Source organism: Suricata suricatta, chromosome 2 (genome assembly GCF_006229205.1).
Source record: "Suricata suricatta isolate VVHF042 chromosome 2, meerkat_22Aug2017_6uvM2_HiC, whole genome shotgun sequence".
In the NCBI taxonomy this organism is placed as follows: domain Eukaryota; kingdom Metazoa; phylum Chordata; class Mammalia; order Carnivora; family Herpestidae; genus Suricata; species Suricata suricatta.
This window is the reverse complement of record NC_043701.1, coordinates 138,080,190-138,100,429: the sequence shown is the minus strand read 5'-3', so window position 1 is coordinate 138,100,429 and position 20,240 is coordinate 138,080,190. Positions and strand designations below refer to the sequence as shown.

The 20,240-nt window shown below is 42.8% G+C and overlaps 1 protein-coding gene across 1 annotated transcript in view; it reads left to right on the top strand.

Annotated features, from left to right (window-relative positions):
• The window catches only part of KCNMA1 (potassium calcium-activated channel subfamily M alpha 1), a 507,555-nt gene that overhangs the window by 339,326 nt on the left and 147,989 nt on the right, over positions 1–20,240 (top strand). The window contains exons 15-17 of the mRNA XM_029919828.1: positions 4,238–4,347; positions 17,660–17,728; positions 20,032–20,043. Of these exons, the coding sequence (XP_029775688.1) occupies positions 4,238–4,347; positions 17,660–17,728; positions 20,032–20,043 (191 nt within the window). The remainder of the gene's footprint in view (positions 1–4,237; positions 4,348–17,659; positions 17,729–20,031; positions 20,044–20,240) is intronic.

The following is a 20,240-nucleotide window of genomic DNA, read 5'->3' as shown; positions in this document are numbered from 1 at the left end:
TTGGAAAAATGTCTATTCATGTCTTCTGCCCATTTCTTCACTGGACTATTTGTTTTTTGGATGTTGAGTTTACTAAATTTTCTATAGATTTTGGATATTAACCCTTTATCTGATATGTCATTTGCAAATATCTTTTCCCATTCCATTAGTTCACAACTCAAAATTAAAAAAACTTTTTTTACATTTATTCATTTTTTGAGAGACAGAGAGAGATAGAGCGCAAGTAAGGGAGGAGCAGAGAGAGAGGGAGACACAGAATCTGAAACAGGCTCCAGGCTCTGAGCTGTCAGCATAGAGCCTGATGCAGGACTTGAACTCACTGACCATGAGATCATGACCTGAGCCGAAGTCAGACACCCAACCGCCTAAGCCACCGAGGCACCCCTCACAACTCAAAGTTAATGTTACTCCTTATCGACCTCTCACAAGGGCATGGGCTCCAGCATTTAAGATTTTGAGTCCTTGGAGAGCTTCTGTTCTGGTATTTCTCCCCTTGGGTACTCATATACATCAAATCCATCCTGACCCCCAAGATTCTAGCACCACTCCTTCCTTATATATTTACCCTGTCATCTTTAGCAAAAGGTGACATGGTGGGTGGCTAAGGGCATGAACTCTGAATCTTATTCATATCAAAAATTGGCTTTGTGACCTTTAGTGTACTACTTAACTTCTCTGTGCCTCCGTTTATTCCTCTGTAAAGGGAAATCATAATGATAATAACTTAATCCATTTTTTCCAGATCTCTTTGTTCACTACTATTTTCTCTTGGGTGAAGCACAAATGTTTTCAACTCATCATATATTACACTTATTTTTCCTTTCTTAAGAATTCATTTCTTGGGGTGCCTGGGTGACTTACCCAGTTAAGCTTTCAACTTCAGCCCAGGTCATGATCTCATAGTTACCGAGTTTGAGTCCCATGTCGGGCTCTGTGCTGATAGCTCAAAGCCTGGAGCCTGCTTCAGATTCATTCTCTGTCTCCCTCTCTCTCTACCCCTCTCCTGCTTGTGCTCAGTCTCTCTCCCCTTTCTCAAAAAAAAAAAAAAACAAAAAAAAAACCATTAAAAATTTTTTTTGAAAAGAATGCCTTTTTTTACTGCTAAAAATGTAAAAGAATATGTACTTTCATTTTTGTTTTTTCAAAGTCAGTCGAAGATGCCAGGTTTGAGACTTAGAAAGGTAAACCTTGGTCAAACCTGAGTCAAAAATCAGAGTTGTATGCTCAACTGACTGAGCCACCCTGGTGCCCCAGAACATCTTTGTTAGGAACCTCAAAAACATGTTTACTTGTCTATATGGAAATAGTGTTAAAGATGTGGCAATTTTAAGCAAAAGGTTAGGGCAATGAAGTGAAACCTCTCACTATTTAAATAGTCCATTCAATGCTACTCTATCTAGCATTGTAGAGGCTCTCTGAGAATCCACAGATGGATGTAGAAGAGGCATTTTGCTTTCCAGAAAAGTTCTGTATGTTTTCCAATTATTTGACATTGGATCCCTTAAGTGTTTTTGATAAGCCACAAAGGCAAAACCTGCAGAAAAAGAAATATGGGGGAAAAATCAGTAAAAGTCATATATATCTGGTTATATATCTTAGCTGGACATATATGGTGCTTCTTCCAGCAAAGAGGAAAAAAATGGGAAAATAAATACCAGTTTAAATAAGATTTAATCAGCAACTAAGATAGGTCCTGAATAGATACTGAATATGCTCAGTAAGTATTTGCTGAATGAGTAACTGAGAAATATTTGCTATGTTCAAAACAAACATGAATAATATTATTATCCTGAAAAAATTTGTTTCTACTTAGTAAAAATGTTTAATGATTAACCTACAATAAAATTTCGTCCAAAGAGTAGTTCCAGGGGCTCAGTCAGTTTATCATCCAACTCTTGATTTCAGCTGAGGTCATGATCTCTGGGTTCATGAATTTGAGCCCCACATTGGGCTCTGCACTGACAGCACAGAACCCTTTGGGATTCTCTCTGTTTCTCCCTCTGCCCCTCACTCTCTCTCAAAAACAAATAAATAAATAAACATAAATAATAAATAAATAAATATAAATAAATAAAAAATATTTTTTTAAAGGAAACGTTAAAAAAAAAGTAGTTCTTTTAGGACAGAGGCGTGAAAATACTGATCATAACTAAAAGAACCATATTAAAACTATATTAATGGAGGAATGCCACCAACAGTCAATAATAATTGAGATAAAGGCTCATACTGTCATTGTTTTTGAAAATCAAATTAAACTAGTAACATAAACAACACATTATAAAGGGAATGTTCTGCTGAAAGAATAAGCTGAATTCTTCCATTTCAGAAATAATATTTTCCCATAAAGCTCTACCATGAGGATTTATAATTGGCAATTCCTCCTGTAGTATCCTATTTACCAACAAAACAAATTAAGATACTATAATGCCCCAAATATTCTATATTTCAAAATTATTTACTAATGCAGAGTAGGCAGTCTTCAAATTAGTTAGAATGAATGACCTTTGCTTATAAAGTCAAAATATCTGTTATTTGAAAAAAAAGTTGAAATCTTATGATTCAGGGAAATTAAAAAGTTTATGCTTAGTTAAACACATTGCAGTCAATTTTTAAAAATCGGACAGTTTAGCAGTAGAAATGGTTGAGTGCCTTTTTTTTAAAAGACCCCACTCTAGGGAAGACCAATTTGTAGATAAACAGCCCATACCCCACAGCACTGCATAAGCTAATGTCTAATGCGTAAGAGTAGGTTAGACGCAGCTCAAACTAATGAGGTTAACCCACATGCTCTAATCACCCAGACTTGTGCAAAGCAGACAAATAGCATAGAAGCAGGGAGCATTCAATTTATTTCTAAATGACTCCTGCCTTTTTCGTATTCCATGGTATCACCAAGTAGTTGGTAGGTGTTCATTTCCCAGTGATTCCAAGTCTTTTTCAACTTCCAGCATTGCATTTCCCCTAGCTAAGTGACTGTGGGCCACAGATAGACAAAATGCCTTTTAATTCAGCATCACCACAAGAAATTGTAAGGAGCCATTTCCTATTGGCTGGGAAGCTGTCTGTCATCTCCTCCCCTTATTTAGAGCTATATGTGGAAGGGCACAGCTTGCAGACTCCCAGGGACCACTCAGCCGGCCTGCTTTGGGAATCCCAAGATCTCCAAGCTCCTATAGGGCTCAGCATTCTTGTTGTTATTCTCTTTACAATTTTTAAAGATCAATCCCAATGTAAAATCCTTCCAGAAATGCTTAGCCTGAAGAGGGTTGTTGGGAAAACCAGCAGAGCTTGATAAATTAGAAAAAAACATACATTTTAATGAAATCTGGGGTAAGACCTCTCTGAAATTACATTTTACTTTTTGTGATATTTAGGGTGTGGTTGGAAAAACTCTTTTTTCCCCCAAAGTAAAGTAGAAATACATATATCATTCTAATGTGTTATTGTTTTATTGTTTATATATATATGTGTGTATATATATATATATATATATATATATATATGTATGTATGTATGTATACACACACAAACACACTAATTAAAAGCCTTCAGACAACTCAGAAATCTATAGAGGAAAGTGTTAGTCTTCCACTCAGAGATAACAATGGTTAGTGTTTTAGTATAAAGTCTTTTAGATTTTTCTATGGCTTTATAAGCATTCAGATAATTATAGGACATTTTAGTAGGGTCAGACTACAAACACTATTTAGTAATTTTTACCTAATTTCTATATGAACAGATATACATTTTCACCATAATTTTTAACTGTTTCTTTGTATTCCCTTGAAAAATGTACCATTTCTGGTTGTTTCCAATTTTTCATTAATAGGATCTTCATAAACATATGTCTTTGTATATGTGTCTATTTGTTTCTTTGCTATGAATACTTAAAATGGAATGGTTGTATAAATGTATGTGTAGTTTAAAAAGTTTCATAACACTTGCAAAACTGCTCTCCAAAACAGTTGTATTGATTTACCTGCGCACCAGGATGGTGGGTGAGTGCCCCTGCCTCCACACCCTTGGAAATCATGGCGCTTTAGAAGAGATGTACTTCCATTCTATGCACTTAGGGGCATGGAAAGCTTCACGTGGATGATGCTGTTGTGTTCCTGGTTGCTGAAGATGGTCACCATCACAAAACTAGGGCCTTCATTCATTTGCCAGATGGTAAACTCTAGTTTCCCTTTTATAGTGTACTGTCATATCTTAAATCTCCTGTGTTCTTCTCTTTTAGATTGAGGAAGACACGTGGCAAAAATACTACTTGGAAGGAGTCTCAAATGAAATGTACACAGAATATCTCTCCAGTGCCTTTGTGGGTCTGTCCTTCCCTACTGTTTGTGAGTAAGTGACCATTAACCATGTGCTCTTTGACTCTTAGGGGTATTTAAGGTGCCCCTCCCAGGGAAGACACCTCACCCCTGCCCAGCACACCTGGGGTACCCGATGATTGATGATGGTATCCTGTGTGCTCTGTCTTGTGTGGTGAACATGAAGGTGCGTCATCATGTGGTCTCTGCCTTGGGAATTGCTGTTGGCCCTACTTTTCCCCACAGCTCTGAGAACCTTATACTTAGGTCCATCATTTGCATTAAATTATGAACCATAGTTTTCCAGCATGTCTTGAATTAGGCTCCTGCGGTGTAGACACAAGTATGAAGGGGTGACAGGAAACAATGTCTCTGATTTTACCAGGATGAAAACACATCCTGCTAGCTCCTTCAGATCATAGAGACATCAGAGAAGCCATTATTCAAAGTGCATTCATGTTTTGCTGAGGAAAAGTGGGACCAAATGTACAGAAGGAGGCCTTGAGAAAGCTCTTAGCAATTTGGCACTTGACACGGACAACCACCATGTTATGACAATGAGAAGGCTTAGCTTTCCCTCTGTTGTCTCAGCAGGATGGATTTGAGAAAGAGGCAGCCCCGCCAGCTATGGCCCCTGAAAGTAGCATAGATAATCATTTAAGGGATATGAACTCAAGAGTTATAAGGGTCCTGGGCCCTGAGAAACTTCCATCGTGATGATTCCTCAGATTTCCCACTTAGAATCTCAGATGTTGGGTGCAAGTCAGACAAACAGGAGTCTCCTATGGAAGCATAAACTCCTTGGGAATGCTGAAACATTAAGCCTGATCCATTGACACTTTAGCAAAAGATTTGATAACCCCAGTCTCGCTGATAAAATCTAGGAAGAAATAGGAGAATCTTGGAACCACTGGGCTGAGGAAGAAAAGAGGTTCCCTTGTGCTGACTGGGTGCCTCCAAACAAAATCCCTGGGATCCTCTGTCTTCTTGCTTTCCATTCTGTGCACAGCAGAGAGGGGACAGAACACCTGGAAGGGGATGTTTACCTGGAGACTCCTGTCACTAACACAGCAGGTGTACTCTGTCTGTCCCTGGGCCCAGACCCTAAGCAATCCAAAACAGTTTGGCTCTTTACTGAAATTTCCCACCCTGTCTCTAAGTGCAAGTTTAAACGCTAAATGGACTGGAAAAGTGAATAGGTAATTGATTCGGAAGGAGTTATTTTCTGAAAATGGATGCCCTATTGTAACTCCCATGTGTTCTTTTCTTTGAGAGCTATTTCTCTTTCTGCCAAAGAAAGAAGTTAACTATTCAGAGGCCTCAGGTCCTTGAACATTGAGGCTGTCCCAGGAGATTTTCTCCACCTTGGGATTTGGCCTGCCAAGGATAAAAAAGGATTCAAGACGATAATGGAAGCTGGTTCTATTTAAAAAAAGAAAAAACGTAGGGGTGGTCGGAGCACGCAACAAAGCTGCCAATGCCCAGAGGGGTCCTGCGGCATTGGGAGCATTAGCAGAGGTGTGTGCGAAGACGCCCTCATTGGATGTTGATTTTTCCTGGCTTGACCAGTGTTTATATGGACCATGAGTGCTTCCTCGGAAGGCTGCATTCCCACTGCTTTTCTTACTCTGCTCCTGGGAGCCAAATCAGTTCCTTTTAAGAGCGTTAACGCACAAGGTTAGAATTGCTCCCCCTAGAGGCTGAAACTGGGATACCCACAAGGTAAATCTGACTCCTGTGCCCTATGCAGTATTTCATTTCTTAACTGTTAGTTACCGATATTTCAAAATAGTGGTATTTCACACAAAAACTAGATTTCTGGCCTCTCTTGAAAACCTGATGTGCACTTGCATTTCTATCAGACGCTAGCTGGCTCTAATTGTTATAAAGAAGGGATTAGGGTAGGTCCTCCCCTCTCCCTGTTGTCGTCAACCAGGCCACATCTGCACTGACACCCGGGGCCTGGCACTGACACCCCGGGCCTGGCCCTGCTACCCTGTGACTTTGTCAAGAACTCCCTGGGTGGTGTGAAACTTCACTGCCCTTCGGAGCCAGCTCAAGCGCTGGACACTAGTGGCTGCTGTAATTATTCCCCTTAATGAATTTGCATGTTTAGAACATGTCCTGAGGAGGAGAGAATCTTTTAGACACACCTTGTTGTCAGAGAATTTAATATTTGTCCAGCACAGCTTCCAGAATACAAAAAAAAAACAAAAAACCCCACAAACTTCTGATGTGAGTGAGACTGTGTTCAACTTAGTGCTATTATTCGTTTAACACAATGATACAGCAGAGGTAGGAATAATCAATAAAGAAAGGACATTTAATGAGATTTAGGAACATCCCAAAACATTGAAGCTCTCTTCAAGCATTTGATTATCTGGAGGCTTAATTATCTGTGTTTTCTACTTTAAATTAAAGAAAAGCCATAACTCAAAGTTACCAGCAGTTTAATGATAACACTCTTCAATTCAGGTTAATTAAAGCACAGCCGTAATTAGAGTGTAGTGTTGTATATCACCGGGCTGGCGCATAAGTATTTTCATTACAGTAAGAATTGGCTATTCAATTTCAAGATGACATAAAGGACGCCGAAATATATTTTAAGCTGGTTCATGTGGAAGAAAAAGAATTGGGGAATATTCTGGGTACAATAAAGCACAGATAAAATATACAGATTTTCAGAGCGGTTTCTGTAATTATGTGCTGCATTAAAACAATATGCAGCCAATAACGTCTTAAAGCATGAAAAGAAATAAATTTGCTCTTCCCCTGGGCTGGCAGTGTGCCCCCTTGTAGGGTGGAATCACCGCCCAGGAGAGCTCAGAGTTTTCTCAGAAGCCAGGAGAGCCATTCTGTGAAAGGATAAGGGAGCAGGATACACAGACAAAATTTGAAATTATTTCCCCAGAGGACAGAGTGGGGGAGGGAGAAGGGCAGCAGGGCCAGAAGGCCTCCACAAGGCAAGCTTTTCAAAAATTTCTGGTGGAGAGATGTGCCCTCGTGTCTGGGGGAGATCCACGCCAGCTGTGTCCTCCGACTTCTGAGCACTAGCCTTGTGGCCTCATGCGTGTCCTCAGAAGATGCCTCTATGTTCCAAAACCAGTCACTAATTTAGACAAAATGCAGTATCATTTCTAAACATTCCATTTATGTTTTCTCATTTTATCCTCACAACCATCTTGTGGTTTGAAATAATGTCACACTCCTTGGTTTATGAACAAGGACCCTGGGACTTAGAGGATGTTGGTGCCCCTCCAAAGCCACCTAGCGCACAAGTGACAAGCCAGGGTTCTGATGCCAGTCCTGTGTCACAGAGAGTGGCTTGGAGGAGCTGCTGGAGGAAAGCTGGCTAATCAAGACTCTCCCGGGGAGCTTACTAAGTGGAGAAATTTCTAGGCTACATCTCCAGATTTTAATATCTGGGGGAAGTCCCCCCTCTCTCTACTTTTTTTTTCCCAAGCAAAGGCAGGTGATTCTGATTCAAAGTCTGATGTCTGGGACACCCACCCCCACCCCTCTTACTTCATCCCTGCATACCACAGGCTGGAATAAACCCCCCTTACTCCAGTTTGGGCTCAGTCACTGGAATGTTTCTGTCTGATTTTAGGCAAATCATAGCATTATAGGTGGGCTATATTTGACAAGCTAATGCTAAGATTTGGGCTTTTGTGTGAGCTTCCTTCCATCATTCTTGCTTCACCAAGAGTATACTTCAATCTCCCGGAAGATATGCAGAATCTATACTCCGCCATGCCAGGCAAACCCCTGACCGCTCTGCCCTCTTTTCTTGCCTTATCCAAATCAGTATAGGAAAAAGGCATTGGGGTACTGAGCCCTTTACTGCTCTTGGTCAGGTTTCCACCGGGCGTCAGGAGAACAACTTCAGGCTGCAGAGGGCAGAGCAGCGCTAAGTGCCGAGCAGCATGGAGGAAACAAGGTCAGTTCAGGATGCAGCCCACAAAGGTGCCTCTTGGCCTTGTTGGCAAGATCACAGTGTCCTAGACCTTCCCCAGGATGCCCTTAGGGTGTTCCTTTTAAGAGCCATCAATTCTTAAACAACTCCCCTTCATTTTGCATAGCTGGCTTGCCCCTGGGTCTGTGTGGCAGTACCACAGAGACAAAGGAGCTTTGGGAGCTGAAGGAGAAGGTGCCATCCATTGTTCTCTGAACATCACAAAACCACCTCCTCCCTCTCCCTCCACTCCCCACCTTTCCCAGCAAGTGACCATGGAGGGTGCGTGGGGCTAACGCCAAGCCTGCAGGAATCGCCGAGCTGCACTATGAGGCCATGTTTGCCACTAAAGGTCTTGAATTTGCATGGTTCCCATAATAGGATGATATTACTTGACACTACAGGGTGTGACCTTGGGATCACAAAGTTCCAGGCTCGAACCCCTGGATCAGCCACTTGGTGGATATGTAATTTGGGACAACGTATTCGATTTCTGCCTACTTCTTTCCTCAGATAGTTACCAGCTGCCTGACTTTGGACTTGGTGTTTACCCCCCTATCATCATCTCTGAAATAGGAATATTAGTTATTTCTTAATACTGCTGACATGCGCTTCCATCTTCCACCTGTCCTCTTCCCACCTCCTCCAGTCCTGTCCCATCAAATACAATGTCAGCTCCAAGAAAGAATGGGATTCCATTGCGGCATTTCTAGGTTATATTTACTCCTTCTTTTTTTAATGTTTTATTTATTTTTGATACAGAGAGAGGCAGAGCATGAGGGGGGAGGGGCAGAGAGAGAAGGAGACACAGAACCGGAAGCAGGCTCCCCGCTCTGAGCTCGCTGTCAGCACAGAGCCTGACGCGGGGCTCGAACCCATGAACATGAGATCTACCTGAGCCGAAGCCGGAGGCTTAACCGACTGAGCCACCCAGGCGCCCCGGGTTATGTTTACTCTTAACCCTTTATAAAAGTTCCACGGTCAGTCAATGATCAGTCACCAGCCAGTCAATCGACCAGATATTTAATAAACTTAGGATATGTGTGCCAGTGTGCCAGGCATGGTGCCATCTCTAAAGGAATCTGCAGTTAGATTTAGTCAAATATGCACACCTTAAAGGATTAATAACAGTACTTATAAATGAAAAGAAAAGAACTCTGTTTGCCTACAGTGGCTTCTTTCAGAGTTCAGAGTGTGGCTAAGAAAAATAGTCCCCGGGACAGCCAGGTGGCTCAGCCAATAAAGTATCCAGCTCTTGATTCTGCTCAGGTCATGATCTCAAGATTCATGGGACTGAGCCCTGAGTCTGGCTCTGTGCTGACAGTGTGGAGCCTTCTTGGGATTCTCTCTCTCCCTTTCTCTCTGCCCCTCACTTGTTCCCACGTATGCGGGTACGCTCCCTCTCTCAAAATAAATAGACATTTGGGGGAAAAAAGAGAGAGAATACCCACCCTCAGGGAGAACTAGGCACCCATGGAGAAGTGTTTGATGGGTGCACTGAAAGAGGCTGAGAAAGGAAGCGGGAACCCCCAGTAGGCTGGGGGGCAGGTAGGAGAGGCTTCCTGGAAGAGATGACACTTGAGTTGTGTCTTGTAAGGAGATTGGATTCAAGGAGGGAATCAAAGAGGGAAGAGAGAATTCTGAGTGGTAGGCAGTCAGGAGGCTGGGAAGACACACAGCATCTCTCAGATTTTCCAATGAGCACACACTGATTTCCCCTTTAGGTGGGAGAAGGAGACAAATCAGATTTCTTTTGACATGTGATGTTTTCAGGGGGAAACAGTGACAGTGGTGGGTTTTTTTTTTTTATCATAAGAACTAGAAAATGCTGTACCTACCTCCTGCCTCCAGACAAGAAAGTGAGGGCAGTGGGGAGATGAGAGGTGGGGAGGGAGGAACGGGAGGAAATCACAGGATCCGAGGTTGGGTTATGGCAAGAACACCATGTTCCAGGTCCTGGCTCTCTTGGTGAGCGTATTAGTCAGCCATTCATCACTTGCAAAATATAAAAGCTTAATTGTGTTGGGTTTTACAGCTCAGAGGGGATTAGGACAAAAGATGTACTTAAAATACAGTGTGTCTCTCTCTGTCCCCCTTCAGCTGGTGGAGTAGTTAAAATTCAGACTTGATGTGGAGTATTTAATGCCTGGGTAACTTGGGGGAACTCCGGTCAGATCTTCAGAGGGCTAAAGGGCAGGGGTTCTGCCCTCAGCCCAGAGGTGAGCATGGATGCTTCTGCACTGACTGAAGACAGTGTGGAGGTTGGAGGGGGCTTCTCCATCCCCTGTGTTCAGGGCCCCTAAACAAGAAGAGAATCATGCTCTCATGCTGTGTTGTTTTGCATGGACAGAACTTTCCTATGAAGCCGTTTGAGGGAAAGTTAAGACTACCCAGGGAAAGCCGGGTCTCCTGTAAAATGAAAACAAGAGCCAGTTTAACTTGAGTTCTAGGAAATCAGATTTTAGGGAAGGATTTCTGAATCTGAACATGGAGCAGAGAGAAGCTGGCAAGCCTGATTGTCATCTGATGGATTTATTTAGCCAGGCTGCGGAAATGAGCATTTTGTGAGAATTTGTGGAGGGACTCAAGTCTCATCTTTAAAAAATATTTTTCCTGAACAAACTGGCCCTATTCACCCAATTATTTGAGAGGGGTTATTGTAATTAAGACAATGTTTGGGAACACAGATAGAAATATAATATTTATGATTATTTCTACTACAGAGACCCAGAGATGCTCAGTGTTAGTGAATAAACAAATGACCCTAAAATCTGTTAAAACTTTTAAATTTTGAGGGAGAGACAGAGACACAGAGAAAGAGAGAGAGGGAGAGAGATGAGCAGGGGAGAGGAAGAGAGAGAAAGAGAGAAAGAGAGAGAGAGAGAGAGAAAGAAAATCCCAACCAGAGCCTGATATGGGACTTGAATCCACAAACCATGAGATCATGACCTGAGCCAAAATCAGGAGTTGGGCGCTTAACCGACTGAGCCACCCAGGTGCCCCTAAAATCTGTTAAACTTTTAATCGAAGGCCACAGAGGCAGTGGCACATCTAGAACTCTCTTCAGGAGGGTCAAGGAGGTAGTCCCATTGGAAATGGGATGTTAGGGGCTTGACTTGACATTAGGTACGCATAACAAACACACAGTTTACTTTTTGTTTCTGACTAATAATAGTTACACAGCTTTCTAAAATGCATTTATTCATATTTTGGGCAAATGCTTATTATTTATATGTAATTACTTATAAGATAAGTGCCTGAGGAGTGGTCGTGGAGATATTGTGAATGTGTGTGTGCACACGTGGGTGTTCAGGGTGGGGGTGTTCTGAAGCCCACTCCACTTCTGTCAAAGCTATTGGGAAATGAAATCTGAATATCTCCATGAACATTTTAAATCACTTCCTTTCTCTTGGTCCTGAGTCTTATAAATCCTGCTGTTTCAAATTTCCTTTAACTAGATGTTTCCATTTCGAGAGCCTATCATTTTAAATCAAAGCTGCTAAATGTGAATCTTTTTCATTCCAGCCCCTAGATGCTAAAGCTCTGGTTTCTCGGCGCACACTATTTACATCCGCATCTATTCTGATTACATGCATCAGCCTGACATTGCCAGGGTCCCTCCGGATAACTGAAGAGGGGGCCCTCATTTCGGGAGGGAGCTGGGTTTGGAGGGCACAGTGAGGGCTGCCTCTTCTCTCCTCGCCCACTCACTCCTGGGTGACTCATCTTCAACAGCCCCAAACCACATTTTCGCACACCCTTCTTGGGCACATTGAAAGTACAGGCTCTAAGACAGCTTTCTCTGCCTAATTCACATCAGCGAGCAATCTTTCTAGTCAAGGGGTCTGATTTAATGGCAAGAGCAATTTATGTCCCTCTGGGTAGGTAGAAACAGTTGGACTCTAATTCTTAAGAGCCTTTGTTCAGGAACATCTGGGTTGAAACTACTGTATTTAACAGATGATGCTAGCACTAAAAAAAAAAAAAAAGGCATTATATAATGTCATTGTCAAATTTGGTAAATCTCTACTTAATAATTACCAAGAAAGCAATCTAACTTGTTATTACCACAGTTTTATTGCAGATTGCTGGTTTAAGACCTTTCTGTGACAAGTGGCATTTTTTTCTGGAAGAAAGTCATTTCTGTTCGCCTGTAATTATTTTCACAACCAGCAGCAACTTCCCGCATCGGACATATTGGGGCATTTTATTTTAGAAACCAGGAGTTGAATTCCTGCTAACTCATGGCTGATCTTATCCTGTGTATCACATCGTGAAGGCCGTCTTGCTTCTTTCGTATACCCTCCCTCACCCGAAGCCTAGTCATATCTATGTGGGGACACTGAGGAAAACTATAAGAAGGATTATAAGAACTGGGAGCAAAGCCCGTTTTGCTTTACCAAAAATGATGGTATCAATGATACAAGTAAATATTTAATCTCAGGACACCAATTTTGGCTGGTCTGAAGACATGTTTTGGGGAGCAAACCCCTTTAAGAGGAACTGTAGAGGGTCCCAAGGATAAATTGCTGTCTGTATCTTAGAATTGTATTTGCATTTTGGCATTTTGATTCAAGGCAAACGTGAGATTCCCAGCACATCGCTGCTCTTCTTTTTTTCTACATCTTTCTTTTCCAGTTTCTCTGCTTCTAGTGAGCGAGTTAAGAGGCACCTTGTTTCATGATTTTATACTCAACTCCCAAGCCTTCTCTGCTTCATCTTTCCTAGTTTACCACTCTATCTCTTATGTATATTTCCAGCACCTCATGAGATTCTGCTCCCCAATCATTCCTACATTTACGTAATCAACGTTCACCCTTTGCCCTTTGCAGAATTCCAGCGAGACAAAGCATGTGTCTTGCACTGAAGAAGCTCAACTAGAGGCCAGAGACATGAGTGACCAAGTGATTATCACACCATACCACACCCCAGCACTCCTGTTCCTAGCCTAGGTCTGTTCTTACCTCCCCGGTCCCCCAACAGAGACTGTACATTTGCTACAGCCTTTAGCCCACCACCCTAGGCATTGGCTAACTCTCTGTGGCACGAGCTAACAAAAACAAAACAAAAAAAAAAAACCCTGATGTTTAAATAGGGGGGACATAGTTCTGTTTCTGGTGCAAATTGTAAATTACTCAGAAGATTACCGGAAGATGCTGGTTAGAGCAGGAATTAAAAACTTAGGTGTGTGTAGGAGGTAGGAGGGAGCAAAAAAGAGAAGCAGGGTAATTAGGGAGTTCTGGGGGTTGTGATGTATTGGAGTGCACATGTCCCATCCAGAGTGGTACGGGCATCGAGTTCCTGTCCCTTTTAGCCATACAGAATGTAGCTCTAGTGTGGCCATCTGTGACTGATTTTTCAAGGAAAGCTGAAAGGCTAGTTTTTATATGAAATCACCTGCTAGTATCTGATTCTGGATTTGTAAACATGCTGTACTGCCTAATGCTCCATGCTGGGCTTCTGGCCACCACTTCACTGCTTAATCTCTGCTTTTGGCTTTTCCTCCTAAAGGCCATTTGACCTTGAGAAAGTTGCCCCTCTTTGGACTTCAGTTTGTCCTCTCAATGAGAAGGGCAGGCCTGAATCTGATAATCCATAGTTGTGGCATTATTTGCATATAATTACTTTGTTGACATCACTCTGTCCCTCCCCTCTTCCCTCCCTGACCAGTGAGTAAAGGCTGGGTTTGGGTCAAAGAGCTTCTTAAAAAGAGGCTTCTATAAAGCAATGTAGAACCAGTCATCTTAGATATGGATTTGAAGTTATGAACAAGGACTCAGTGATCTCCCGGTCCACGCTGCTAGGTTAAGGAATGTGCTCAAGGCTGTGTAGATTTTATTGACCTTCCTGCATTAAAAAGCTCCTCTCTTTCTATACCAAGTTGGTAAATGAGATTGTAGTACCTACGAAGACATAATTCACCATTACTGTGGACTATTTCTTTGCTTCCACCAACAGGATCGGGTCATTAAAGCAATTAAAATCCATGATGCCATGAACCACAGAGTCTCAAAACAGAATGGCCAACTGCTCGTAGGATATCAGCATATTGGCCTCTTTATGACGTGTGCTAACAGCAGCCTTCTCCTTGAGGTTTTGGCATTTAGCTGTTATTTACATTAGAAAGTGGTTACCTAATCTGGTAATTTGGTTCAACAAATATTGCATAAGCCATCTGATATTTTAAACAATTTAAGCTCCAGAAGCAGCCCCATAAAGGGTGCATGTTAGCAGTGCTCTATGGGACATAAATTAAGAAGAGCGTTTTTGCAGCTGTAGTTGGATACCTGGATTGGTGTTTCAGCAAACTGCATAATCAGCACAAAGCCCAGGTCATTAGAGTCTGCTTGCAGGAATCAGCAAATCTGCAAATCACCGGGAGAGCCCAAATGTGCCTAGATGAAGTGGTCCTTTGAAATCTCTGTTGAAGGCAGTATGAAGACCATGAACTCACGTGTAGGGATGAGCAGTTGGTATTCTTTCCACTGGAGAGCATGAGGCCTCCACCAACCCCTTACCTGCAAGCAACCTAGCCACAAAGTCACACACATGTGGTTATGTCACTTTTCTATTTGAAACCAGCCCAAAGCCTCCTGTTTCACTTAGAATAAATGACAGACTGTGGCCAGCAGTCTTCACAGACTCGCTCTTGCCTAGCTCCTTGACCTATCACTGTCGCTTCTGACTTTGCTCACCCTGCTGCAGTCCTGCTGCCCTCATTGCTGATCTTCAGACACCCCAAGTTCCTTCCTTCCTCAGGACCCTTGTGCTTACTGCTTCCATTTCTTGGAAAGATTTTTCTCCAGATCCTCTCATTACTTGCCTCTTCTCACTTCCAGGGCTCAGTGCTCTAGCTTCACTGTCTTTTTTTATGTTTTTTTATGTTCTTTATTTATTTTTGAGAGACAGAGAGAGACAGTGGGAATAGGGAAGGGTCAGAGAGAGAGGGAGATACAGAATGTGAAGCAGGCTCCAGGCTCTGAGCTAGCTGTTAGCACAGAGCCCAACGCGGGGCTCGAACCCACGAACCATGAGATCATGACCTGATCATGACACTTAACCAACTGAGCCACCCAGGCGCTCCTAGCTTCACTTTCTCAGAATGGTCCTCCTAGACGACTGCAGAAAACATATCTTCCCATTTGCTCTTTGTGTGGTTGGTTATTTTTGGTTTTTTTGGTTTTTTTGTTGGAGGATAGTTGACACACAGTGTTACATTAGTTTAAGGTATACAACACTGTGGTTTGACAATTCTGTGTCTTATGCTCTGGTCCCCACAGTTGGACCTACCACCGGTCACCGTACAATGCTATGACAATATATTGATGATACTCCCTATGTTGTGCCTTTCATCCCCTGACTCATTCAGTCTATAACTGGAAGCTTGTACCTCCCACTCCCCTTCATCCATTTTGCCCATCCCCCCACTCCCTCCTCTCTGGCAACACCAATTGGTTCTCTGTATTTATGGGTCTTTCCACTTCCTCTTTGTTTTCTCAGGTTGGTTTTTTTTCTGCACAGTGCTTTTCCTCATCTGGAAATGTATTATCACATATATTTGCTTATTATCTATCTCTCCCAGTACAGAATAGGCTTCCCTGGGGCTAAAGACATAAATCCTGCCAGGTATTAGCTTGGGGACCTTAGGCAAGTTAACATGGGCATTCTGAGCCTCAGTTTCATCACCTGTGATATAGAGATATCAGTAGACATTGGAATAACGGAGGCCATCTCTCTCTCTCATGGATGTTGCAGGGATTAAGCGAGAGCACCAAGAACGGCCCTGACTGTGACCCAGCACAGCCCCGCCCCCTTTCAGGGCTGCAGCTCCATGACCGTCAACTCTCCTCCTAATCTATCTGTCCACCAATGTTTTATTATCCAGAAAGTCCTTAAAACGTATTCCCATCGTTGATACTTGTCATATATAATGTATGTAATTCTTTTGTATGTGCTTTTATTTCTATGAGTATATAAATATATATTTTCACCTAATTGTATTATGTTAATGAGTTTATATCTATATGAGATACTTTGTTAATCTTATACCTGAAATATTCTTCAAAAAGTCATCTTGAATGCTAAAACCATATTGTACCATACTTTACTGAACCATTGCTTTATTATCGGACATTTCGGTGACTTTTTGTTTTTACTCTGTATAAATATTACCACCTTGAACATCTTCATGCATAAATACTTTACCAGATCTTTTATTATTTTCTTAGAACCCCAGTAAGCAGAAACCATTCATTTATTAAGCTTCTTTATGTCAGTGGTTCCATGGACAGTACTATGGGGAATTCCAAATAAGTCCCAAACTCTTTTTTAAAGTTTGTTTTTATTTATTTTGAGAGAGATTGAGAGCACGTGGAGGAGGGGCAGAGAGAGAGAGACAGACAGACAGAATCCCAAGCAGGCTCTGTGCTGTGGAGCCGAATGCGGGGCTCGATCTCACAAGCCCTGAGATCATGACCTGAGCTGGAGTCTAGAGTCGGAAGCTTAAACGACTAAGCCACCTAAGAGCCCCCATGTAAGTCCCAAACTCTTAAAGAGTCACCCTGGTTGAGGAGATAAAGTTCAGACACAGAATGCAGTGGGGAGCAACCACCGCCAGTGTGCGGCTGACTTAGGGCTGAAGGCGGTTGTTGCAGACAGGATGCTGGAGGCGTTCTGGGAACAGAGAGCCAGAGGGTGGCAGTGGCTACAGAGGAGCTGCACAGAAGGTTGGATTTGACGGGGGCCTGGGAGGAAGGGCTGGGAGAAGAGAAGGCATCTGGGGTAGGAATCGCATCGAGGCAGGAATGAGGCAACCTCAAAGCAGGCTGGGCTGCGGACAAGAGCACTGGGCAGATAAGGTGAGACAGTTTGGATGAGGCCAAGAATGACGGGGCTCCAGTCATGTGCTGGGCAGTTACACGGAGGCTAAGGATTATTACCATCATTCTGAGCACACAGGGGTCTGCTCGGAACAACAATATGAGCCATTTGTACAAAAGACCGAAATGGAATCCAAATAACAGGTCCAGCTGCTCCAAATACCTCCCTCCTCCTGCAGTTAACATTTTACTACCCGACCGAGTAACTAATGAATCTGGCCCTGCATAAATCCCCAGGCACAAATCCCTGCTTGGGGTCTGTGTCTAGACATCCAGACCTGAGTGCAATTTGCACTTTGAACATTCAGCACCTTATCACTTGCGAGAAGTCAGGTTTAATGGAGAGGATGGGGACGTGTTGTTCCCACCCCCTCCCTTTGGCACAGTGACTACAGAATGAGGGTCCCTGGGATAATGAGTGCATCAGGCGATGCAGAGGTCGTAACAGTGTTTGTTATGTGGCTGTGGTCATTCAGAAGCACTGACTGGGAGGTTTCTCCATCTCATTGCAGGCTGTGTTTTGTGAAGCTCAAGCTCCTAATGATAGCCATTGAGTACAAGTCCGCCAACCGAGAGAGCCGGTAAGTTTGCCACAGCCCAGCGGCCGGCTGACATTTACGAGATGTGAGCGTGCACTCAGAGTCTGGGTCTCCCCACTTCTTTCTTACATGTTATTCATGTGCTTGGAACCCTGATGCAACCCATCTCTGACCCTTGGGCACATTCATGGCATACCCAGCCAGATACTGCCACTTCCATCCTGTGCCCCAGTGGGCATTCAGAAAATGTTTCTCCAGAGGGGAGTGGTAAGGCACCCAGCTCTCCACCTTGCCAACTTGCACTTTTTACCCTCTGTGCACAAAACCAGGGGCAGCCCCTGTCTTCAAACCCCCTTTTACTTTTGTGAGCATGAAGCAGGTGGATTCTGGCCTCCTTCACGGCAGGAGGGGGCAGGGCTGCGATGGGACACGCCAGCTCTCCTGATGGCCAAATTACAAGCAGCCTATTGTGTACCATATGTGCTTTTCCCGGTACACCCGGAATCCAGGTGGCAGAGTATCAGCTTCATGCAAATTAGCCAGGAGAGCAGGCTCAGAGGCAGGAGCCCTCTTTATTTATTTATTTTGCACTTAATTATGTGCAGATCAGACTGATGAGGGACTGGGTCTGGTTGAAACAGATAACACCCCAGTCAATATATGAGTTCACACTGGAAGAACGAAGCATCCTGTTAACAGGGGATTTTGTTGATGAAGTACTATATGTATTACAGATAAAGCAGAGTTGGTTTTTTTTTTTGCTCCCCAAGTTTTATCAATGAGTTTGGGAGAAAGAGCTCATTGAGAAATGCATGGGCTTTTGTCATCTGAAATGACATCCAGGTTTCTTCCTAGCTATAGTAAATAAGTCTTCCTGTGGATGTCCAAGTGTAGAGTACACATACCTTCCGACATATGCCTTAATATGTTGAGTTCAGGGTAACCCTAGAAGGTGCATGCTATCACCGTCTACGGAGTTTTCATTATCTGGATGAATAACTCAATAAAGCGAGACTTCCAAATGTACGGTCTGTCTCTGACAAAGAATAAAGAAAACAAAACGAAGAAACACTAGATTGTAAGCAAGTCAATCCAGTGTTCGCTATTACCTTAGCCACCAGATAAGATTGCTCATGAAATCAATCTGATCAAAGGCTAAGCTATTTTGAAAATCCAGATCAACCGAGAGGCAGAAAAAAATGGTGGATTTGGTGGCCACATGTAGAACATGGCCATAGCAGTTAAAAGTATGTATATCTATACATTTTCCTTTTTTGTGTTGGCAAAGTGAAGAATATCATGTGCAAATAACCGCCCCCAAAACAGAATCCTGGGTATTTGCTGTTCAACAGATAAAGCGGATGGCCTCCCACATGGAGGCCAGTAGTCACCGGTGCCTGTGTGGGCAAAACATGTCTCCCAGGTTTTTGCAGATGGTATTCTTCATGTTGCCACGTCAGTAAACCTGTGTAATTTAGTCTTTTCTCTTTATCACTTCTGTGCATCTCTCACAGAAGTGTCATGGCGTGGGTGGCACTAATGCCACATAGTGTTTCTTAACCACTCTGGTATAATTTCAAGGCAGGAGTCCACATCCTGAACCTTGACCAGTCGTCTCCCACCTGGTCACAAGGAAGCAGAGAAAAGCCTGTTAATGGTTCAGTGCGAATCTGCCGTCACTATTGTAAGAAAAATAACGAACAGCTTTCCCTGAAGACAAAATCTTTTCTTCTTGATGGACCCTCCAATTAATTTACCAGTCTGCGATGTTTTCAACAAAGCCATATTTATAGATACAGATTTTTAGGTTTTTATTTCTTTCAGAAAAGAGCGAAACGAAGTTGTTTGGCTTTGTTTTGGCTTTCTGTTGTGCAGTTATCAACTTTAATCCTCACATGGGGCTTGGTCTCAGTGTGGAAGCACCTTGGTTCTTGTGGAAAAAGGTGTGTTTGAGGAATGTGGATCACACCTCTGAGAAAACACCAAACTTACGCGACACAACATCCATGTTAAAAAGAGTCGAGTTTCTAACCCTTCCTGAGATAAGAATTTTGTTTTTCACTGAAGAATGTCCCATTTCCTTCCCTCCCCCATTCTCCGAGCAGCTGGGTGTGAAAATTCGGAGAACCCAGCTTCTTCTCTTCACCCCTCTGCGTCCAGCCTGTACCTCCCCTGTTGGTGTTTTACCCTCTGACGCTGTCTCCATGCTCTGCTGAAAAACCTTGTTTTCACACATATCCTTCAAATAATTTGAAACAAAGGTTTTCTTCCTTCTCTCCTTCTGGTGTCAGTCAACTTATTATCAAATTGTTTGATTTTAAATTCTTTTTCTTGTCGTTTTGCAGAAGCCGAAAGCGGTATGCGCTCTTCGTTAACCTTCCTCCTAGCCCCCACCTCCTATCTTCACTGCTAACCACAGGACTAACCATTTGCCAAGAATTCAGGAAGATAGAGATTATATATATGTATACACATACATATAATCTCATTCCCTTGTCTAGTATATATATATATATAAATATACATATATATGTATGTATATTTATATTTAAAC